Source organism: Manacus candei, unplaced genomic scaffold, assembly GCF_025592945.1.
Source record: "Manacus candei isolate 608988 ecotype Guabito, Panama unplaced genomic scaffold, ASM2559294v1 h1tg000078l, whole genome shotgun sequence".
In the NCBI taxonomy this organism is placed as follows: Eukaryota; Metazoa; Chordata; class Aves; order Passeriformes; family Pipridae; genus Manacus; species Manacus candei.
The window spans coordinates 798,452-822,090 of NW_026138126.1; the positions used below are offsets into that span (position 1 = coordinate 798,452).

Sequence of the window (23,639 nt, forward strand, 5' to 3'; positions counted from 1 at the left end):
GGAGACCTGAGTGTTTCAGGGCTTACAGACAAATTCTTGAAGTAGAATTGGCTCTGTTAACATGTTACAATGATCTCATAAGAAAAATTCTTATGAAATTTAATTTTTCTTCCTTAGGATTTTTTCAATACTTTCAGCTATTCTCTACTTGGGTAATGTCACATACAAGAAGAAAGCCACGGGTCGGGATGAAGGGTTGGACGTGGGACCTCCTGAAGTGTTGGACATTCTTTCCCAGCTGTTAAAAGTAAAGTATTTCTCTTAATCCCTAATGTTTGATACACCTGTTTGTCATGCTCTGCATCAGCATTTCACTTGGATATCTGTGAGAAAAATCTCTTCTTCCAATTTATAAAATAGCAAAAACATGTGCAGGAGAGGGAAACTTACAAGAAAGAATACTTTATTGCAGCACTGGGTGCAGTCTCAAGCTACATGCCTGGAAAAAGCACCCCGAATTCAAAAACCCACGCCCCTTTGTACTCTTGGCCACCTAAGATGTTGAATATTCAACAGGTAACAGGTATTTTACCTTAAAAGGTAGTTTTTCAAACTGGGGAGGGGTGTCGCCTTCCCACCTGATTGGTTGATGACGTATCCCCCTGTACAGTACAGGGGGTTGTTTTGCATACAAAGACCTACCATGTGGCCGGAGTAAATTTTTCATTTTTATATATATTGTATCCTACCTTGGCCGCGACATTCCCTTGGTGTCAAGCCCTGATGGGGCTCTTCCACCTTACAATCTTCGCGGGGCGCCTAAATTCTTGTAGTCAAATGAGAGATAGGAAAGGAAAAAAAAAATCCCAACACCCTCACTTAATACTTAATTCTACTTATAATAAAACCAGACTATTTTATTTCTCATAATATCCCAGTTGCTGTATCTTGATCTTCTTTTTAGTACTTCTGCTACATTTGTCTTGTGGGAGGGGAAACAGATGAAATTGGGGAAATCATTTAGGTTAGACATGTAGCATGGAAATAGAATTTGTTTACTCACCAATAATAGAGCTGCTCAGGAGTAGATTCAGTGCAGGTGTGTTCTTTGCCACCACAGGGAAACATCTGAATGAATCCAAGCTGAGAATAATTTAAAGAAGTTGTAAATGGATGATAAATGTGGATGTTGTCAAAGAGCTTGGGTTTCTCTGAGGAAGTTCTATGTCCACTGTTGCTGTCAAATTACTCATTGAGGAGCTGGAGTGTAACAGTTACTCTTGTTCTCTTGTTTTGAAGGTTAAACGAGAAATCCTGGTAGAAGTGCTAACAAAAAGAAAAACTGTGACTGCTAATGATAAGCTTATTTTGCCTTATAGTCTCAATGAGGTGAGTAAAAGAACATTAGTAGAATGATTTTAAATAACTGAAACTTACTTTTTTGGGTTAAAAAAGCTAATATGGTACACTTTGACATTGTAAAAGTGTTAGGAAAGTTAGAAGTTGGCATTAAAGGAAAATCGTGATTTTATTTGTCTCTGCTGGGATTTCAATCTGTGAGTGACACTGGTTTGAAACAGAAATGGTTTTCTTTAAATGAAGTTCTGAACATTGTTTGATCTGCAGGCAATAACAGCTCGTGATTCCATGGCAAAGTCCCTGTACAGTGCTCTGTTTGATTGGATTGTTCTAAGAATCAATCATGCACTTCTTAATAAGAAGGACATGGAGGAATCTGTTACAGTAAGTTTCTCCCAAAACAAGTCTTTCCAGGCAGTTGTGTCCTTAGATCAATGATGTGTTCAGGTATCTGGGATAAATTTTGATCAAGAAGCCCATGGTAAATTTCTTGGTAATATTTAATCATCTCTGTTTTTAGAATAGACAAAACTCTTAAATATTCAAATTAAATATTCAATTATTCAAAATCTATCAGCTTAGACTGCAATGCTTTCTGTACTGTTTATCTCTTGGGGGTTAAGGCACTGTATAACAGACTATTAACTAGATTTCCATGTCTTCTTTTAGTGTCTGTCGATTGGTGTACTTGATATCTTTGGATTTGAAGATTTTGAAACCAACAGTTTTGAACAGTTCTGCATAAATTATGCAAATGAGCAGCTTCAGTATTATTTCAATCAGCACATTTTCAAATTGGAACAGGTAAGAAACAAGAAATAAGACTTTTTATCAAGAGCTCCTGTATTATGCAAACTTAACCTCTGTTCTGCAAAATCCTTTGGCATAATTGTTTGAATATTTCTGGAAGTTTTACTTTTTTAACTTCTTGTTTCATTATTGCTTGTTATTGTTTGAAAGTAGTGGCTTTGTTCATCTATTTAGTGCTCTGTGTGTACTCATGGAAGTGAGATCTTTCTTCAGAGGGCTGGCACTGAGTTCCTGTTTAACTGCAAAAACTAAGACAACATTCAGGTGATCCCAAATGAAACTGTAAAGTTTGATATTAAAAGGCTGTAGGTGAGGTGGGTTTGCTTTGTTTTAATGAGTAGGAAACAGTTTCTCTTCTTTTTGTCAGTTCTTAAGTATTCAATAAGTCTGTTGCTTTTCCCACCCAAGTGCATTTAGGGGATACAACTGTATGTTGATACTGGCAGTAGTTCTGAGATCCTGATGTTACTGGCATGTGTTGATTTACTTGTTTGCAGATGGTATTATCTTACAGAGCACTTTGGGTGCTGCAGGAGTGAACAGATCCTGTTTCTAGACTGAGCTCTGGGGGCTTTTGCTCTAGAAACTTGGAGTTTTTTCTGCTTTGTGTGAAAATGTGGTTCTCAAGTCACTTTGCTAAAAGGAAGAAGTCATTCTGTAGTATGTGGCAGTTTGTCAACAACATGTAGATAAATTTAAACAAGCATTTTAAAGAAAGGAAGATTACTAAACATCCAAATTTTGTGTATAAACATAACGTTGAGGTCCGTGTTTTGTAACTTATGACAGAACTGGCTATCCAGGCTGACCAGAGTAAATAGTTGCATTGTCTTTTTTCTTTTTCTAATGCTGTTTTTCCAAATAAGCTTAATCCTTGAATGACCCACTTCCTGTATCTCTTGCAGCCTGAGGGCCCTCAGGGGGATCTCTATATCTTTTTAAAGAAAGGCTTTTTTGTCTGTGGAAAATGGCACTTTAGTTGTGTAAGGCAGCACACACTGAGCAGTCTGTTGGGCAGGCTGAATTCTACCTACTTAAAAATAATGCATTTATCATCATCATCTAGAGCACTGAGAGGTGCTCTTTGTCCTTTGTTTAATATAAAACTTACTTGATTTTCTGTATGATACCTTCTTTTACTTTAGTATCTTATCATTAGTTTGTGGGTATTTACAGCATTAAGAAAATCTGGTATTTTATTTGTAACTTAGCAGGAAGCTTGTCCTGTTGAGCATTTGATGCATTGTCATTTCAGCAGAAGAGCTTCACGTTCTCTTGTCAGAGAGCTCCAAATTTTCTGAACCTAGGCAATATCCATTGCTTCCTTGGGGAAGTTCTGGTGCTGTTTGTGTAGAGCTTAACTACCTGTTTTGAAACTTCTGCCAGTGCAATTTGAAAATTCTGGAACTTGATAATAAGTATTTGTCATTTCTTATAATACAAGAATTGTGGAAGAGAAAAATAGACTTAAACTCCTCTGATGTGTCTACACAGGGCTTTACTGGAATGCTGTAGAGGTAATGTCTAAGTCCAGGGTCAGAGACTGTGATTGCTGGGAAGGCAGAGCACAGCAGAACATTCTTTTCTCTACTTTTGTTTTTAAATAATTCTACCCCAAACATGCACTGTTGAGTGATGTGCCTAAGTGGACCTTTAATCTGAGTCTGTCTGCCTGCTGTTCTGTTCTAATTTATAAATTTTCCTTATTTCCGTCTCTGCTGCCTGGACTAACAAACTCCACTTGCTGTAGCTGTTTGAGGATGTGTTTTAAGCACTTAGAGCACAGGACATCAAAGGTCAGGGCACTGTACTGATGAGGGAATTTTCTTGAACTACACAGGAGGAATATAAGAGTGAAGGGATCACTTGGCACAATATTGACTATACTGATAATGTGGCCTGCATTCACTTAATCAGCAAGAAGCCCACTGGCCTGTTCTATCTTCTGGATGAAGAAAGCAAGTAAGCAACAAACCTCTTCTGGAAAAACATGTGTGGCAGGGAGGAGGGAAGGACTGAATGGGAACATGAATACAGCACTTGAAAAAGGAGAGGAATATTGTGGGAAGCGAAGAGTCCTTTATGACCCTGATTTACACTGTAGTTTGCTTCTAATGACTCCAATATGGTGGTGATATAAATTAATGCTAGAACTGAACTTTGGCTTAAGCAAATTTACAAACTTCCATGTTTGTGGTTTACCGTGGAATTACTAATTATTAATTAAAATAAAATGCATGTATGTAATTCCTTGGAACATTAAGTAGCAAATGTGGCAAATAGTTAATGTCCTAACTAAACTTGGCTGGTGAAATGGGAGGAAACATTGACATACAGAATATTCTGCTGTGTGTGGAGCTGTTTGGTTTGGGTCCAGAAATTAAGCCCACCTCTAAAATTCAGAGCAGGTGTAGAGATCTTGGAGAATTAATACTTTTCACAAGGATCAATAGGTGTTCACTCTGTCACCATAATTAACACACCCATATTTGAGAAGTAGCTGGCCTCTTTTGTTTTGTATTCCCAGTTTTCCACATGCCACCAACCAAACTCTACTGGCGAAATTCAAACAACAACATGAGGAGAACAAGTTCTTTGTTGGAACCCCGGTGATGGAGCCTGCTTTTATCATCCGCCACTTTGCTGGAAAAGTGAAATACCAGATCAAAGTAGGTGATGGATCTGATGACCATAAAATAATCCTTACCTTTCTGAGGGAGTTTTTTGTAAGGGTGTAGAAAATTTGCTGGGAATGAGCTGGATTAAAGGGTACTCAGTTGTACTTTGGGTGGTGGTAGTGTAGACTGGAGGGTAACACTATAGTGAGAATTATTTGGAATAATGAGGTATTCTGAATAGTGATAGCTTAGGTCAAAGCACAGCTTGTAGTTCAATGTGGCTATTTTTCAGGATTTCAGGGAGAAGAACATGGATTACATGAGGCCGGATATCGTGGCTCTGCTGCGGGGCAGCGACAGTGCGTTTGTGCGGGAGCTCATTGGGATGGACCCTGTGGCCGTGTTCCGCTGGGCCGTGCTGCGCGCGGCCATCAGGGCCATGGCTGTGTTTGCAGAGGGGGGACGTCAGAGGGCTCAGAAAACTGCAGGTATGGCAGGGAAAACTGCTCTGGGAACACTGAATCCTCTACAGTTGGTTAGTGCTCGCTGGCAGAACCAGCAGGTTTGTGGTAAAACCGCATCAACTGGTCACAATCTTTGGCACTAAGCGACTGGTGAAAATGGTTTAACAGTCACACATCAAGGAGGCTGTCACTGTTTTACCTGAAATTATTCAGCCTTCCAGCTCCAATCAGTGCACCATGTCAGGCTGTGCCAAATTTGAAGTCCTAGTACGTCAGAGCATAGTGCTGATAACACCAAGGTTGTGGGTTTGACCCCCACGTGGGCCCTTCACTTAAGAGTTGGACTCTGATCCTTGTGCGTCCCTTCCAACTCAGAATATTCTGTGATGTTCTGTGAAGCTGGGGAAGATAGTTCTAGTTCTGGTATGCATTCTCATCACTAGTTTTGATCTTCTTAGACCTCTCTGAAGTTTCAAATGAGTATTCATAGTTAAAATTATTAGTTCATAACTATTAATTTTAAGAAGCTTTTCTGAGCAGCTGCAATTTACTTTCTAGAAGTAGGGAGTTTGAGAAGCAAAGTGCTGTAGCTTGATAAAATCCTAAATAAAAACTCCAGGCCCTTGGATAGATATTTTTCTTGTTACAGTTGATGGGGTGTTTTTTTCTGTCTGTTATGGTCGTATCTTTGTCAAAATACAACTTGTTGGTTATTTCCTGACAGGAGTGGTACGTCAAGGACCCAGAGTTCCCCTTGCTGAACTCCAGAGATCCAATACTCCAGTAGAAAAAGTTTATCGGTGAGAAAACATCCTTAACCTGTCCAGGGAAAAGAGCTGAATTACTGAGTTGCATTTTCATATATCAAATTATCAACTAGATCTTTCCATAAGGAGAGCAAGTTTCATTTCTTCTCTCTTGTTTTCTTTGGCCTTTATGATACTATGAAAACAACACTCCAGCTCATTTTATGTAAGACCCAGTGCTACCACATGTTGGGGACAGCCTCAGACCCATTTACCACTGGGGTTTTGAGTTCTCTGTGCTTGGTGTGTGTTGCTTTTAGCATTGTGTTCGTCTGCAGCCAGTCTGTGTCACTGAAGGATTCATAGGAGCACTCATGTTTTTGCAGCCTTGTGACATCATTAGGAGGGAGGCATGTGCTACAGAACTGCCTCCAGTGTTCTCTATAGGCAGATTTGCCTTTCTATGGAGTATTTAGGCTTTATATATGTTCCTTTTGCAGCTACTCAGTGCTTGATTTCTCATTTGATTGTTCTGAGGATTACACTATAAATGCTTTCCAAGACTTCATTCCTTTCCATGAAAACAAGAAGTAAGTAGCAATAGGCCTGAACTTCCAGGCCAGGGAGGCACATTTCCAGGCCATACTGACCTTCTGAGAATCCTCTGGGTAACAAAGAAGCCATGGAGCACATAAAGCAGTGACTTCATGCTGCTTCCTAATTACTTCATCCTGGACAGCCTCTGTCACTTGAGGTAATTAAGAACTAAAGATCCAGTTTGGGTGAAAGGATTAGTCATAGAATAACAGATCTGTTTCCTTGGGATATCTTAAAACAAATCTTGATATTCCAAAATATTCAGAGGAACCAAGGGAAGCAACAGGTGTCTGTAATAGTGCTGCTGCTCAGAATGGTGAGAGCATCTAACAGTCAGAAGTGATTCTTACACTTCTGTTATTTTTAATTTGTGCCTCTTTGGAGAGTAAAGAAGGTAAGTTCTGTGCCAGGACACAACACTTCACAAGCACAGTGCATGCTTAAAGAATGGAATCTGCCATGAATTAGAGACCACCCCAGTCTTACTTTGAAAAGCTAAACGTGAATAACTTTGAAATGGAAATGAAAACCAAAATTTCTTCAAGTATCCTCCTAACAACTTGTTTGTAACTTACTTTTCTGATGTGTGTTTAAGTAGCCTCATTTTAGTAATCAAATATATGTTAAAAATATTTATGGTTGATTATTAAGAAGCTTATATCTATCTGAAAAGGATATAACCCTTGGCTAAACAAAAGGGTTCCCTGGCCATTAAGTACATTTTGCTAAATTTCTCTCCATTTTCTGAATTGATGGCTCAAGAATTTGCATTAAAAGGTAGAATTAGAGAGTAAGTTTAGAATGAGACCCTGGCAATTAAATTTTAGGGCACTGATGGAGTAGAAAGTGCTGACTTGACATCAGAATCATTCACACTTACAAAGAAGTAGCCTGGGATCGACCTGCCACAGTTTGGAGCATACTTGATGATGGGATCTCTTGGGGTTTTAACTCCTGTTTTCCCCCCCTCCTCATTGCTGTGTATCTCTGTTTGCCACCTTTGTGTTGCTGTGGACCATTTTAGAGACATGCATGAGCAGATCATCGCCAGTATTAAAGGACTGCCCTGGCAGGGGGGGGATCCCTGCAAGCTGCTTCGGTCACTCAACCACCTTCAACACCACTCCCACTTCATGTGAGTTCTGGTGCTTTGGTGATTGCTTTGAAAATGCAACAAGAACCAAGCAGTTACTCCACTCCCTAAAAAAGATACCTGTCTCAAGCTTGTCTTCTGCAAAAAACTAAGCAAGACAATGAAGAATAAAACATCTCTTCTGAAAAATAGCCTGTAGGGAACGCTTTGTTGCTTCATTGCATTAGATGAAAGTTAAGCCTGCTTCTCACGTAAGCTTGCTTTAAACCCAAGTATGAGCTTGTTGTTGCAAAATATTCAACAGTGAGATCTCTCACAAGGTATAAGGAATGGTTTCCTGAAATTCAGGATGCAGAGGCTGGATATATTCCTGGGTTAAGAGTATTTACATGTACAATTCTATGCCTGTGTCAGAAAATGAATCTGGGCTCCATTGTATAATAAGTAACTGTATAATTGTATAATACATAAGTAAATGTATAATAAGTAAACTTGGTGGCACGGAGCTGGAACCTGCCTCACACACGCTTGGAGTCAGGAGGATGTGAACTGCAGGCCTGTTTCTAAGGGCTTCCACTTGTTCACCTTCTGTGTGTGGATGGGAGCAGTGCCTGAGGTGTATCCTGCTCCAGGCAGTTCTGGGAATGAGCTCAGACATTCCAGAATTCCCAGGTGGGGTGCTGGGACATGCATTGTCCTTCTGGAATTAGTTAGGTACTTTCACAGGGGTTCTGCTGCAAGCAACAGTAACTTGTGAGTCACATGTTTTTATTTGGTAGTGCCTTAGTATTAAACAAGAGTTCAGTGACTGTACAGTTCAATAGAATAACTCACACTGAAACAGTCTCTGAAACAGTGCAGTTTGGAACAGCTTTAACTTCAGAGAAAATCTTTCACTTTTGAAAGCTTCCAATACCTACAGAGTCTATTTAATAAAAAGACATTCTTGTTGCAAAGCAGTTTGCATTTCTTGCATTGATTACTTGCGAGAGACACGCGTGAACACACCCTGCTACTGTTTGTGCTCATTTTCTTCTGTCCTTCATCTTATCTCATATACCTTATGGCTTGCTGAAATAACAAAAAATCATGTGTATTTCTTTCCTAAATTATATTTATTTTAACAGGAAAAGTAAAGGTATCAAACAGAAGCAGATCATTCCCAAGGTAAAGTTATTCAGAAAATTTAGATTTCTCTTTTTTGGTTTTTTTTTTTTTTTTTTTTGCACTGTGAACTTAATTTTGATTGCCAGAACTCACTGCAGAAAATATTGTTTCACAGGGTAGGAAAGTTGTGTTGTTTATGCTCTTCTGACAAGCTAAGAATAGATAAATGTTCACCTTTATAAGAATTGTTAAACAGGAAAAAATTGTGAGCTAGCATCTGTTTAGTTAGACTGGAGGTGCCATAAATGCATAAAGTCACTTCAAATCAGGGAAGGCAAACACAGTGATTATGTAATTCTTCTTGTTTACCTTATATTCTTGGGATGGGGCAGTGGAAAAGTTTCCCTCTTAAGGAGTGTTTTTGTCCAAAATAGAAATAATTACGAAATGTAACATGCCATTGAATGTGGAACTCTAGGTAGCTGGTTTCATTTTTACTCGTTTGGATGCAGACAGAAGTATTTCCCCTTTAACTGAGACCTGCACTTTGTCAATTATGAAAAATTTCTTCTAGAACTTGCTGGATTCCAAATCGCTGAAGCTCATAGTGAGCATGACTCTGCACGACCGAACCACAAAGTCCCTTTTGCACTTGCACAAGAAGAAGAAACCCCCCAGCATAAGTGCCCAGTTCCAGGTAGGTGACACACCCCTGGTGCACCCTCAGGGAATAGGCCCTCCTGGGCTAATCTAGGCTGGTCTTGCTTGGAAAACAATGGGTTTTATTCTTGAGATTTGTCTTGAAGTAGGGTTATTACTTGATTAAAGTCAGTGCATTTAAAGACTCCCCTTATGCTGTGAAATGTGTTAGTTCTCTGTGCCAACCAACCTCATCCTTGTATGCAGATCTAGTGCTACTGTTGCAGCATAAGCAAACCCTGCTTTAAATTCTCTTGAGAAAAGCAAAGACAGGGATGTGCCGTGGAGTGTGGGAGAACCTCTACTTGGATGAAAAAGGATTTTATATAGCCAAGAGACCTGAAAGATCTTATTCCTGAGGCAGAAGCTGCACTGCAGTCAAACACAACTCAAAACGCTGATATCTGAAGAAGAAAAATATTTCTGAATGTTTCATTTCAGAATTCACTTAATAAGTTACTGGAGACCCTGGGCAGAGCTGAGCCCTTCTTCATCCGCTGCATCCGCTCCAACGCAGAGAAGGTGAGGCTGCCCTGGAGCTGAGCTGGGTGCTGAGGGTCTAAGGCTCAGCCTTGTAATATCTCTCTTTCAACTTGTTCATTGTCACTCTTCAGGCGCTCACTGCATGTTGTCTGCTGATGTCTTTCAGAAAGAAATGCTTTTTGATGAAAACTTGGTGCTTCAGCAGTTACGGTACACGGGAATGCTAGAAACTGTGAGGATCAGGAGATCTGGCTACAGTGCCAAATACACATTCCAGGTATGTAAGGAACTGCATTGTGTTTTCAGAAATATCTGCTCTATTTGGAAAAGCACATGTTGCCTCAGAGTCTTTTGTGGCTCTTCATATGAAGCTCATGACTTGGGGTGAACTGTAAAAATGCATTGTTGTTTTGAGAGAGCCTGCGTGGTAAAAAGTTGTAGTTGAACTATTGTGAGTCATCTGCCACTAAGTTGTTCCTTGTTGCATGAAGGAAAGCATTCAGTCAGTGCTGCACAGTACTGCTTCCATGTGGGAGTTAGTTTTCTGTAAAACAATCCGGTAGCTTTAGGGATCACATACAGGTGATCTTTACCATTAACTGGACTGAAGCCTGCATTTTACAGAATAGGAAAAATAGTTCTGTTTGAAGTATTTTCAGGTTTCTGTAGCATAAGCGTCTTAGTCAGATTTATGTTTTAAAGCTAAAACTCTAAACTTGTGAATTGTCTTCTAACTTTGGTCTCTTGCTGTCTCTGCTTTTCACAGGAATTCATAGACCAATTTCAGGTGTTACTGCCCAAAGATGCCAAAGCCTCTAAGGAAGACATTTGTGCTTATTTGAATAAACTAAAACTGAATGAAAGCTACTATCAAATAGGGAAGACCAAGGTCTGTGAAACTTTCTGTAAGGCAGTAAGAAACATTGATGTACACTGCAAAATTCAGTGCCGTTCTTTTACAGGTGTTACTCTTCTCTGCATTTTGTACTAAAATGAGCTGTTTTAACTAGCAAATGTTGACACAGATGTTACAGTTGCCTCCTTGGTTTTAATGCCAACCTGTTTTTTTGACACAGTACAGATCTGTAATATATGGATATTTTGGGGGGTATTGGTGCTATTCGCATTTGTCAAACAGGTCGATGTTTTCATTTTAGAAGGTACCTGTGATTTGAAGGCTGTAAATACAGTTGTATGTTTTAGAATGCAAACTCTGAAATTTAAAAGGACTTTTAACTTTTTGGGCATGCTGTCAGCCAGTAAGGTTTGGTGCAGTGCTAAGCATTACCATTATCTCATTATACCTCCAGTGAGGGCTCAAAGGCTCCTGTTAACTGCTTTTTGATGAACTTTTCTTTAACTGGGCAGGTTTTTATGAAAGAGGCTGAAAGGCAGATACTACAGGATACACTACACAAAGAAGTGATCAGGAAAATCATTCTTCTCCAGAGCTGGCTCAGGATGGTTTTGGAAAGGAGGCGCTTTCTCAGGACACGGCAGGCGGCCATTGTTTTACAGGTATCTGTAAGAATTGCCAACCTTGTTTTCCCAACAAACTGTTATGTAACGCTCCCCACCTTGAAGAAGCCCTCTCTTTCTTACTTCAGAAATATCCCTTCCAGGCCTGCTGGCGTTCCCGCTGTATCAGGATGGCCCTGCAGAGGAGCAATGCTGCCATCGAGATCCAGGCAGCCTGGAGACGGTACCAGGAGAGGAAACACTTCCTGCAGCACAGGAGGAGGATTTGTCTCCTGCAGGCCCTGGTCAGAGGGCACCTGACACGTAAGAGGTAAAGGAGAAGGAGCAATATGACTCAGCTACTCGGCTTCACCTGCCAAGCTCAGTTTGTGTGACGTTTTGACTGAATAAACAACTTAATAAACTGTTGCCCAGAGAAGCTGTGGCTGCCCCATCCCTGGAAGTGTCCAAGGCCAGGTTGGACAGGGCTTGGAGCAACCTGGGCTAGTGGAAGGTGTCCCTGCCTATGGACACTGGATGGGCTTTAAGGTCTCTTCCAACCCAAACCATTTTGGGACTCTATGAAGTTAAAGATAGTTATTACCACATGATCTTTCAGTATCAAGTGACCAGTGGTGTGTGGACACTGGTTAAGTGCTCAGGACTTGAGCTTTACTGAGCTGAGCTGCACTGATGCTGCCAGTCCTGACAAGCAGACACCTCCCTGCAGGCACACTGGGACTGTAGCTGTACTTTGTGCTTGTATTGCTATTTGAGCTGCATTTAAGCAGTTGGTACTTTCTTTGACCACTGGGCATTAAATATTTGTGTTTTCATCTTACAAATTCTTAACAGATATCAGGAAATGGCTGTAGAAAGGCAGAAAGCTGAAGAAAAGCAGAGAGAAATGCAGGAAGATGAAGACAGAGAGGATGATAAGAGCAAGCATGAGCAGAGTGAGCCAGCAACACATGAGCTACCTGTGAAACATGAAACAGAGCTGGATCAGGCTGCTGGAGATGAAGATCGAGCTCAGAATGAACAAGCTGAAGATCGAGCTCAGAATGAACAAGCTGAAGATCGAGCTCAGAATGAACAAGCTGAAGATCGAGCTCAGAATGAACAAGCTGAAGATCGAGCTCAGAATGAACAAGCTGAAGATCGAGCTCAGAATGAACAAGCTGAAGATCGAGCTCAGAATGAACAAGCTGAAGATCGAGCTCAGAATGAACAAGCTGAAGATCGAGCTCAGAATGAACAAGCTGAAGATCGAGCTCAGAATGAACAAGCTGAAGATCGAGCTCAGAATGAACAAGCTGAAGATCGAGCTCAGAATGAACAAGCTGAAGATCGAGCTCAGAATGAACAAGCTGAAGATCGAGCTCAGAATGAACAAGCTGAAGATCGAGCTCAGAATGAACAAGCTGAAGATCGAGCTCAGAATGAACAAGCTGAAAACCTAGGTTCATCTGAGATAGCCGCATTACCCCAGAAGAACACGACAGAGGGCTCGGAGAAAGTAACCACCAGCCGGGAGAAGAGGGAATCTCGTCGGCAGAGGGGGCTGGAACACAACGACTTGCAGAACAAGCACGTCCTGTTGTCCTTCGAAGGACCATCTTCGCTGTGCCTTGAGGAACAAACCACTTCTGAAGAGGCCCTGGAAACTGTTCCAGTGCCAGAGAAATCCACAGCACAAGATTATACTGTCCCTCAGGGAAGCAGTGAGGAAGAGAAAAGTCCAAGTGAAGAAAAAGCCATTCCAGGCACACCACCATCAAGTGAGATAAAGGAAAGTGGTTCTGTTCCTGAGCAACCACTGGTATCAGAAGAGGGTGATGTGGCAGCTGATAGAACAAAAACACAAGGGAATCAGAGTAACCAAATAAAAGGCAGCCAAAGCTTTACCTGCCCTGAAAGGCCCATGAATCTTGCACTGAATCTTCATAACATGTTGTCAGCTACTGGGAGCTTTCGGAGTCCATCTGACCCCTGGGCAGATAAAAACAAACGTCTTGGTCAGAGGGCAACCAAAGACCTGGATAGTCCCACTTCTTCTGCAATCCAGAGATATGTGGATGACCCAGAGAAGCTGAAGTACAAGAGGGAGAAGTGGAAAGGCAAGAGACAGTCTGATGCTGGTCAGAATGATGTGCTGAGTCAATCCTTGGATGGAAGGACACGTGTGGATAAGTCTCCTCAAGATCAACTGGAGTAAGGGCAGCTTCCTTTTTATTTACTTTACAGAAAACGGATATCTGGAATGTTTAAATATAGATGGAGAATTCCTGGCAGCCTGGCCATATTATGGGAGCAAATGGAGCTATGAACAACTGCTTTTCCTTGGCTCCTAGTCCTGCAGGGAATCTGTATGGGCACAATGTTTTCAGAAGCTCACAAAAGATACAAAGCCTGCCTGGCTGAATTAAAATGGAGAGTCAGGGCTTTAGATGAAGTAGAGTCGGGAGTGTATTTTCATGTGTCTTTTATCCACTGAAAACAAAATTTTAGTGAGCTGCAGTTTGCAACCATCATCCCTCTGATATGGCAGGAAATCTGACATTCCCATCTTTTTTTCACTTGTCCAGTAAATTTTGCATTTAAAAGTGAGTTGCAAGAGCTGATCAAGATTCTGTCTCAGATATAACATCGATATGTACCTTATTTAAAAGTTGTTAAATATTAAGGGGCTACAGACTTAATTAAAATATATATTTGGAAACTTATCCTGTAACATTGCAGGAAGAAGGGGAGTTCAGCTTCATTAAGTGATCTCTCAACACTGGCCCAGACTGTTGCCATGAATCAGGTACTGATGCTATTGTGCATATTTATACCTAATTATCCTTGCTTATAAATATTAAAGAATTGTAAACAATTCTGTAGTATTCTGTGTGCCTGTGTTCCTTCAGGTTGAATTTTTTTTTTGTTTGATATCCATGTAAAAAAAATCTTTAGCAAATATTATACAAGAGTTTGAAAACTTAATTTTAAATAAATGGATCTGTGATTAAAGCATTAAATATACTTGGATCTTATATTAATATGCTAATATTTTTAGCTAAAGTGTTTTGTGTTGATGAAGCAAACTTTTTTTACCATTCTATTTTTTAAAACCATTTAGACAATCTATTTCACTCACAATGTAGTTTTTGATGCCTCCTCTCTACTGTAGCAATCACCAGATATGATAGAAGAAGAAAAAGGCACCAAGAAATACCCTGTGCAGAAGAAGCTCAGTGACCACTTACCTACCTTGGACACAGCTGTTCTCGTGCAACCAGCGAGTCAGCAGGGAGATGCCAAGTATGTGCTGTGTGTGTGACTGGCCTGTGTTTGAGAAAATGGGGAAAAAAAGGATATTTTCCACTTGTACTTGAATTGGGCATCTTGAGACTGCAGTTGTGGAGAGACACGTGTTGGCATCAGCTACCGGAGTGACTGTTACTGCTTCATGTTGCAGTGGACCTGATATCTGACCCTGCTGGGGAACAGCTTCTCTGCTTCTTGCATAACACTTGTCTTTGAACTGATTCTTTTTAAAATAAGAACCAATTTACAGCTCAGATCAAAGGCTCTTGTAGAGAGACCCCAAGAGAAAAGCTGAAGAACCCAGCAAGCATGTCATGCCACTTCCCTGGCCTTCTCTTCCAGCTTGTGACACTCTGCAGCTCAGGGACTTCCTGAGCCAGAAACGGTGTTCTGGATATGGGATGTGTTGTCTCTGTGTGTGCTGAAAATTGTGCTCTAATCTAGTAAATATCAGAAAGTCTGAGTGTGCTTTCACATTGTCTTTCTTTTTTTGTGCTGCTCATTTTTCCTGCAGGTTGGACCTAAAATGTTCCTAATACAGGTTAATCCTGTTGTGTGTAACTGTTATGAGCCTGTTCTTGTAGCAGAACCAGCTTCCATTTCTAATGGGACACACTTGTATCTGCTTTTGTGTTCAGGTCTGCTTTTAAAAGTCCTTTGCGTAGACTTTTGGGGAAAAAAACAGACAAGAAAATTCCAAAGGAGAGCTCTGATATGATTGAGGAAGGAGATGGCCTCTCCCTTGTATCTTGTGTCCTCTTTACAGACACGGGAGGAACTCAGAAAGTTTCAGAAGGTGAGTTTGTGTGATTTAACCCTTAGCATGCTGATGTCTTTTCTGTGAGGTTTTGCATGGCTATAGAGGAAACAAACTGCAGAATTCACCCTGATTTAATATGCAAATTGATTTCTTTCCCAGCTTCTTCTGGGCAGCCAGGCCGCCCCCAGGCAGTGAAGGAGATCAGCAAAGCAAAGAAGAACAGGACCATAAAGATCAGCAAGATCTCGAGCGTGTCCCAGAACTGGCGAGCGTCCATGGTCCGCGAGATTGCAAATGCCAATGAGCTGAAACACCTGGATGAGTTCCTCCTCAACAAGGTAAGAGGCTCTCAACCATGATAAAATTCAAATCTATGTTCACTGGTTTTGTGGAATTTTAGAGCCTACTTTTCTAGCTGCAAATTTTTGTTATAATTTAAAGCAAAGTGGAATTGATTGGATGTCTTGACTGAGTTAAGTCTGTATTAGGGCCCTTCCTATTCCGTTCTTGAAGTCTCTGAATGCATTATATTGCATTAAATACTCAGGCCATTCATGTTAGTTCTTCATTTGTTTACAAATGAGTGGGCAGCAAAAGTTGTATTAAAAAAAAAAAAAAGCATGAGTTGTAAGGAAATATTTCTCTAGAGCTGAACTACCGACTCTCCTATTTTGTATCATCAGCACAGTGTATTAAGAAACATTGTTTTAAATAATTGGAATGGAAGCTCAACTCTGGTGGGGTGTTCTTGTTTTAATGACATCTGATGCAGGTTTATTTGTCTTCTAGATCAATGACTTACGCTCCCAGAAGTCTGGTGTTGAGTGTTTGTTTTTTGAAGCTACAGAGAAGTTTAGAGGAAACATCAAGACCATGTACTCTGCTCCTGTAAGTAGTTAAGTCTCAGTAAAGGAAAGTTGGCAGGCAATAAGTGAGTTGAGTGTGCAGGTTAAAGGCTTGGCCTGCAGCTCTTTAACAAAGCAGTTCAGCAATTCTTAGCGTAAAGTTCAAAGCTGAATGTTAGACTCATTTTACAGTTCTGCTGTAATCTTAAGCAGATTTCTTTGTTTCCCTTTTCACATTCACTCAGCCATAAATTTATTTTTAGAAATGGATGGATTTTGCTATCTTCAGCCTCTTAATGCTGCTGTGTTTAGACACCAATGAGAGGTACCAACAGCTTTTCCAGTGTCTTCTGACACTGCCTTGTCTCAGCCAAGTGCTGTTGGACAGTGCAGTAGACAAGTCTGTGAACTTGTTTCTGTTATCTTTGACTTTGATCATGGCTGTGCTTTCTCACCTCTGAACTTAAACACATGAAAATATGAAATTGCCTCAACACTATCCAAAAAGACTGTCTTACAGTATTTTACCCTTCTCTAGAATGGACAAATCCATGTTGGCTACAAAGATCTGGTGGAAAATTACCAGCTTCTAGTTACAAATCTGGCCCAAAAAAGAGAAGAGAAAGAAGTCAAGCTGGTTTTGAATCTCTTTCAATCCCTTCTGGATGAATTCATCAGAGGATATACAAAAAAAGAGGAATCTGAGCAGCCCAAGGTATAAAAGTTATTCTGTTACTGGCTTATGGGATGATGAAACACTGTTACTGTCTCAGCATAATAATTACCTTAGAAACCTTTTCCAGAGCATTCTTTGTTACTTGGCAAACACTTGCCATACACACATTATGTGTGTAGCAAATTCTGATTTGCTGATTCACCTTTTTGGAATTGTTAATCTTTTAACTTTCGGATTCTGAAGATGTTAAGAGTAAGTGTTTGTGCGTTTTCTTTGATAAAAACATAGGAGTTCTCTGGAGGTTTGAGAGCTGGAATTGCTTTGCCATCAGGCAGTGAGCTCAGCTGGTTTTTAGGAAGTTGGTAGTGTGAGCTCAGACAACCCAAGCTGAAGCTGCAGGATAGTGTCTCAAATGTCTGGAGGTGAAGTAGAGCCTGGGAAACTCAATAGCAAAAAAAGGGAATGGAATATCTGAATTTCAAGACTAACAGCGGTTTTGTATCCTGCTGCAGCAAACCAAAGCCCAGAAGAAGAAACGAAAACAAGATCGTGCAGTGAGTACTTCTTCTTTTGCAATAGTCCAAGTCCTCAGGTGCACTCACAGAACACAAACACCCTTGGAAGAGTTTGATTTTTGTACTGATATTCTGTTTTATTTTGCATACTAATTCACTTACCTCTTATGAAGATGTGACATGATATAAAACTGTTCTTCATAAATCAGAAATCTTGCTTTTATGCAGTGATAGGTGGTACTCAAATATTTTCTTGCTTGTCCATAGCACCTTTTAGAAGCCAATGGCTTTCTCAATAATGGACTATTTAAAGGAAAACAGCTATTGAATAGTAACAACAAACTAGAGCTCATGTATTGCACTGATGAACTTTAAGGCAGCAAGCCAATTATGAAATGATCCAGCAAACCCAACTGCCTTAAGATAGGGCAAAATTTGGTTTCAAGTTCAAAGCCTTCAGTTGTAATTGTAAAATAAAGTGGAAAATCTGATACAGGGTAAATGGTTTTATTAAAAATAATAATAATTTTTAAAAGGCAAAAAAAATCACTAATTCCTTTCTGTCTCCCACCAGATTGAAGAACACAATGGCCATGTGTTCACAAACTACCAAGTGAGCATCCGGCAGTCGTGTGAGCACTGCTCATCCTACATCTGGCCCATGGAAAAAGCCTGTCTGTGCAGTGGTGAGTAAACACCCCTCAGCCTTCCTGCTTAGGTTACCATATGTGCAAACTGCTTGTAACTTTGGCTGCTGCAGATGGGCCTTAGTGAACAGTACATGTGGTTTATATAGGCAGTGAATAAAACAAGGTGCTAATGTGTTTTTTAATGTGATTTGGATGCTTCTAACAGTTGCTCCTTTCTCTCTAGTTTGCAAGCTGACTTGTCACAAGAAGTGCATGTCCAAAATCCAGAGCAGCTGTACCTCCTGTGGGAAAAAGGTAAGGCCTGTGGATCTGACATGGGGTTCTGTGGTACCATAAGTTTCGCATGCAAAACGCTGCCTTTGTTTCTCAGCAAAGGAACAGTGGATGTCCAGGCACTGAATAAAAATTGCCCAAACACTTCCCTTCTCTGCATATAGTCAGGTGCAGCTCTGCACGTGCAGAGGCAGAACATTCTTCTAAGAGGTGATGCTTGACCTAATTTGGGAACTCTTCTTTCAGAGTGTGTGTGCAGTGTTGGACAAACTGATAAAGAAATCCTTCAGTGTGAACCATAAGCGTTCTTTATTGCTGCAGCTCAGGAAATCTGCCTTATGCCTTGTGTGTAGCAAGCTAGAATAAAACACTCAGCTTTAGTTTCTGGAAGCATAAGATAATTGTAGCATGAAACAGTGGAATTTCCTGGCTTGGGAACAGGATTCACAGTACTTGGCCTGTATCTGTTCCAGAATGAGCAGGATGCAGAACCACGACACTTCGGAGTGAGTGTGAGTTCCCTGACCAGCGAGAGGAACTCGGTCCCTGTTGTCATGGAGAAGTTGCTAGAGTACGTGGAGATGCACGGGCTCTACACGGAGGGGATCTACAGGAAATCAGGGTCAGCAAATCGGATGAAGGAGCTCAAACAGTTGCTGCAAGCAGGTCAGGCACTCTTGTCCACCCTTTGGACTTCCTTGTGATATCAGCTTTCCCTGCAATTCTCTTCTATCTGAAAGTATCTGGCACGTTCTGGTGTTTTAAAAACAGCTTTTTGGTGACCATGCAGGCTGTAGTATTTTTGTTGGCTGCCAGAAGCTGCTTAGTACCTCTAAATTACTATCTTTTGTTGGTTTGTTGCTTTTTTTTTCTTTTCTTCTGAATTGCCACTCGGATTCTGTGAATGGGAGAGTTGAATTGTGAGGAGGAATGAATTGCTCTAAATAAAACATTCCTTTTCAGATCCAAACTCAGTGAAGCTGGAGAATTACCCTATTCACACCATCACGGGGATCCTTAAGCAGTGGCTGCGGGAGCTGCCAGACCCACTGATGACATCAGCACAGTACAATGATTTCCTCCGAGCTGTAGGTAGGTTTTAAAGTAATTTTTTAAGCATTTCTTCTTTAACTCATTATGCTCTTGGGAGAAGAAACTCTTAAGATGCTCATGCTGGATTAACAGCTCCTTCCAGTGCAGTTATGGCAAAGATTTTAGACATTTTACATAAAACACTTCTCAGGGAATTTCTCCTCTAGCTTACTTCATCTTGCTTCGAGATTCCTTTTTTTTTTTGGGTGGGGGGAGGGATTGTAGTGTAATATCACTATATAGCTGCTCTTTCTGTAAACAGTGAGATTGTAAATAAGTTGCCTTTCATGCGTGTTTTTTCCTCTTTGATGGTCTAAACCAGATCTTAATATCCAGATATTCTTTTAACTTTTAACTTTAATCCTTAAATTCTTTTAATTTCAGTGGGATTAAGGCATCCTAAATATTGTTGTAGGTCTTGATCAGTCACTTGATGTTTAACAGCAGCAGCATTTGAAAATGCAGGACAATTGCAGTGCCATGAGGGATGCTTTAACATTCAATTATAACAGTTGGTGAATGAAATGACAGTGAGACTTCTAAGAATTTGCAAATTTTAGCTTTCCACTAGCCTTGCAGAGCATTTATCACCTTGTGCTTTCTCCCTTTGTGCAGAACTACCAGAAAAACAGGAGCAACTCTGTGCCATTTACAGTGTCCTGGAACAGCTCCCACAGGCAAATCATAATACCCTGGAGCGACTCATCTTCCATCTTGTCAAGTAATGAGTGTAATTACTTCATTTGTAGAGAAACTGTGTGACTCTTAGGTGCTTCTTGGAAGCTTTTTAAAGTCTTAAACTCCTTAAGTGTTAGTGTAGGACTTGTGCTGCTGGTTTAGACATGAAAGAATTGAAGTTGATAGTTGTGCTTGAGAACAGATATGGGTGACTTCTACAACCTCGTGTGTTTGGATCAAATCGGGTAAGAACAACTTTGAAGATAAGGTAGATCTCACAGTCTTGGTGAATCATCTGAACACCAGGATTTATACAGATAGTACGTAATGAAGGATGAACGTATGTGAGTCTTAGGAGCAGGGATTAATGGTGCTGGAAAAGAGGCTGCTCTTATCTAAGGAAATTGAGGATTTTCCAAGTGCCCTCTGAACATGGTTCTTGGAGATGAAACACTGAATCACCAGATATACTTTGGGAGGCTACCAGACTAGTTTAACCTGGGTGACTCCCTAGTCCTTTTTCTGATGCACAAAATTTTGTCTACTTGTGCGAAATAATTTTAATGGTTTTTTTTGAACTGCTATATGCACTGAGTGCCTGAGAGGCCTCCTTGCGTGATATTTGGGAACTCTGGCAAGGTGCGATCAGGTTGCTTGCATTCTAGCAAGGTTTGCTTAAAATCTCTTTTCCTGAATGTTCGATTTCAGAGTGGCTTTGATAGAAGATGTCAACCGTATGTCACCCAATGCCTTGGCCATTGTGTTTGCTCCATGCCTCCTGCGCTGTCCGGATACCTCTGACCCCTTAACCAGCATGAAGGACGTTTCAAAAACAACCATGTAAGTTTTAGCAGTCTGAAAAGTACTTCCTCAAAAAAAGTACTTTAGAGTGGGATGGAAGGCCAGTACCACTGCCTGCATTTGTTATGACCTTGTTCCTATCAAGCTGAGAAACTGAGGGTTAAGAGTGGCTGAATCCTGGCTCTGCCGGTGCTGCCAATTTATATGCCCCTCTCAGACCTTCCACCTGTCTCCAGTTCACAAAGCATCAAGTAGGATGACTTAGAAGTCTTAAATATCAGGTTTGTGTTTTACGTCAAGATAATCTTTTGGGTGGATTGTACATCAATCATCTGTTTTGCTGAGATACGAGCCATAATAAACAGTATGATAGTTAAGCTGTCTCCTGTATACATGAAACTCCCTGATAATTTCTTCTGTGTTGTTCCTTGAACTGGGGAAGGTTCTGTCCTTGATCCTCTCTGTTCTCACCCTCCAGCAGCTCTGGCTCTCTGAGTGCCCCTCGCTGTGCATCTGCCTCCAGTGGAAACAGAGTTTGAAAAATGACAGCTTTTTGTAACTTTTTGCTGACCACAGAGGTGGAAAAGGAGGTGGAAAAGGGCAGTTGCAGATTCATTCTGTGCCAGCACAGGGAAGACAGGTAGAAGCAGCAGAAGCTGTTGGCAGCCCTGGTAATGTCTGTCTGCTCACCATTGTGTGCAGTCAGCGTAGGAGGCTCCGGTTATCCCAGGAGGAACATATGCCATTGCATTTAACCATTACCTGTCCTGTTCTGCTTGCTGTGTTGGACTCTCCACCGTGTCACCCTGCAGTGCCACCCGTAGGGGATGTGTTGGGACACTTTGTGTGTGATAAACACCCCCAGGCCAAGAGAGGCATCTCATCCCACCATGGTTGTTCCAGAGCTTTTATGGTATGAGGCTGCTCAATATGCTCTTGCCGTTTTTCCCAGGTGTGTAGAGATGCTCATAAAGGAACAGATAAGGAAGTACAAGATAAAAATGGATGAGATCAATCAGCTGGAAGCAGCAGAGAGCATTGCTTTCCGACGGCTCTCGTTGCTCCGGCAGAATACAGTAAGTATTGAAATAAACCCATCATCCCACCAGATTTTGGGAAATGAAGTACTACTTATTTATCCTGTCCATCTCATTCAGTAAGTCAAAAATCAGTTGCAAGATAAGAAGAAAAGGGATTTGGACTTGCCTAAAGTAGGACTTGCCGAAGGAGCTGTAGGTAGGAGCTAAATATACAGCTGGACTGGAGTCTGATAAATGAAGGGTGCAGAGGTGTGGGGATCTGCTCTTGCAGTGATCAAAATCTATTCCCATATAATTCCATCAGTAGAACTAACAGAGTCTCTGACATGGCAGAGGAGCTCCTTCACTCCAGAGACTGCTGGTGGGCAAAAATATGCTGTGTTCTAGTAGGGCAAATAAACTTATTCTTTGTTTTTGTTGTACTGATTAAAGCCAGCCAAATTGTGTCTGATCAGAAGTGGCATATAGTTAATTTGGTCTCCATCTCTCTCTAGCTCTGGCCTGTAAAACTTGGGTTCTCTTCCCCTTACGAGGGGAAGCTGGTACGTACAACTGCCTGGGTGTAGTGCATGGGCTTTTCTTATGGTACTATTGCATGACTAAAATACTTATTACACATGCTGTAACTTTGTTTTAAACACTGTTTTAAACAATCAAGACTGCATGTATTGGTGCAACTTCCCACCCCCAGACTGCATGCAGGGCTGCTGGCCTGTTCTGTCCTCACCTAATATTTTATAGACACTGTATGTAACTTTTATTGGATTTAATAATATTACTTATAAGTGACTACTAAAACTAAGCTAAGGCTGACAGATCAAAAAAAGTAACAAAGCCCCAGAAACCAGGTGAATAGGAGATTTTCTCTTTCTCTTTGAAATGTTTGTATGGATAACTAACAGCTCTTCATTAATTCCCTCAGCCTTTCCTTTGACCTACTCATTTGTCTTCTACTCTGAAACTTGCAGACCAAGACTTGTGTAGCTGCTTGTAACTGAGAAGTGTTACGCATGAATTTGTCTTGCAGAGTAAAAGCTCTCAGGTCAAAGGAAATGACAGTGGCACCTCAGAGCTGGACTCGGTGCATGAAGATGAAGAAGTTTCTGAAGCCAATAACCGGGAAAAGGAGATTCTCATCGATCGCATACAGTCAATAAAAGAAGAAAAGTAAGTCCCCCTTCACCTGGGTAGCATAAAAGCAGAATACCTTTTGTCCAAAAGGTTCTAATTCTGTTCTGCAGAGGGGAAAGGGAAAATACAAAGGACTAGCTGAGAGAAAATACCACGAGAATTAATATTTCATGACTACATACTTTGCCTCTGAACGCGAGCTCGTGTTAGAGACGTTGTTTTGGTTGAGTGTTCTAGCCTGTGTTTGATGCAGAGAGGACATAACTTACCGGTTACCTGAGCTTGACCAGCGGGGCTCTGACGAGGAAAACGTGGACTCGGAGACGTCGGCAAGCACAGAGAGCCTGCTTGAGGATAGGACAGGCCGGATGGATACCGAAGGTCAGTATTAAGGTAGTGTGTGCTTTTTTTTATTCTCCATCTTCTGCTACATACAGCCAGGTGAGCAGATGCTATCTGCTCATGGTGGCTTGTATCAAGTTACTGCTATAG

At 41.0% G+C, this 23,639-nt stretch overlaps 1 protein-coding gene across 10 annotated transcripts in view; it reads left to right on the plus strand.

Moving 5' to 3' along the window:
• The window catches only part of MYO9B (myosin IXB), a 42,776-nt gene that overhangs the window by 18,235 nt on the left and 902 nt on the right, over window positions 1-23,639 (plus strand). For 3 of the 10 annotated variants that reach the window (XM_051810803.1, XM_051810800.1, XM_051810801.1), the window contains 35 exons: window positions 118-247; window positions 1,240-1,329; window positions 1,567-1,683; window positions 1,969-2,103; window positions 3,950-4,071; window positions 4,637-4,778; window positions 5,020-5,215; window positions 5,916-5,991; window positions 6,438-6,527; window positions 7,559-7,669; window positions 8,755-8,794; window positions 9,309-9,431; window positions 9,875-9,955; window positions 10,083-10,193; window positions 10,683-10,805; window positions 11,285-11,434; window positions 11,539-11,705; window positions 12,230-13,588; window positions 14,117-14,183; window positions 14,550-14,680; window positions 15,325-15,482; window positions 15,606-15,784; window positions 16,236-16,334; window positions 16,830-17,006; window positions 17,480-17,521; window positions 18,057-18,168; window positions 18,356-18,426; window positions 18,879-19,071; window positions 19,369-19,497; window positions 20,113-20,218; window positions 20,884-21,015; window positions 21,929-22,052; window positions 22,511-22,558; window positions 23,044-23,183; window positions 23,401-23,528. In XM_051810803.1, coding sequence (XP_051666763.1) covers window positions 118-247; window positions 1,240-1,329; window positions 1,567-1,683; window positions 1,969-2,103; window positions 3,950-4,071; window positions 4,637-4,778; window positions 5,020-5,215; window positions 5,916-5,991; window positions 6,438-6,527; window positions 7,559-7,669; window positions 8,755-8,794; window positions 9,309-9,431; window positions 9,875-9,955; window positions 10,083-10,193; window positions 10,683-10,805; window positions 11,285-11,434; window positions 11,539-11,705; window positions 12,230-13,588; window positions 14,117-14,183; window positions 14,550-14,680; window positions 15,325-15,482; window positions 15,606-15,784; window positions 16,236-16,334; window positions 16,830-17,006; window positions 17,480-17,521; window positions 18,057-18,168; window positions 18,356-18,426; window positions 18,879-19,071; window positions 19,369-19,497; window positions 20,113-20,218; window positions 20,884-21,015; window positions 21,929-22,052; window positions 22,511-22,558; window positions 23,044-23,183; window positions 23,401-23,528 — 5,399 coding nt within the window. Of the gene's footprint in view, window positions 1-117; window positions 248-1,239; window positions 1,330-1,566; window positions 1,684-1,968; window positions 2,104-3,949; window positions 4,072-4,636; window positions 4,779-5,019; window positions 5,216-5,915; window positions 5,992-6,437; window positions 6,528-7,558; window positions 7,670-8,754; window positions 8,795-9,308; window positions 9,432-9,874; window positions 9,956-10,082; window positions 10,194-10,682; window positions 10,806-11,284; window positions 11,435-11,538; window positions 11,706-12,229; window positions 13,589-14,116; window positions 14,184-14,549; window positions 14,681-15,324; window positions 15,483-15,605; window positions 15,785-16,235; window positions 16,335-16,829; window positions 17,007-17,479; window positions 17,522-18,056; window positions 18,169-18,355; window positions 18,427-18,878; window positions 19,072-19,368; window positions 19,498-20,112; window positions 20,219-20,883; window positions 21,016-21,928; window positions 22,053-22,510; window positions 22,559-23,043; window positions 23,184-23,400; window positions 23,541-23,639 lie in introns of all 10 variants that reach the window. The other 7 variants (XM_051810806.1, XM_051810805.1, XM_051810809.1 and 4 more) reach the window with 6 other exon arrangements.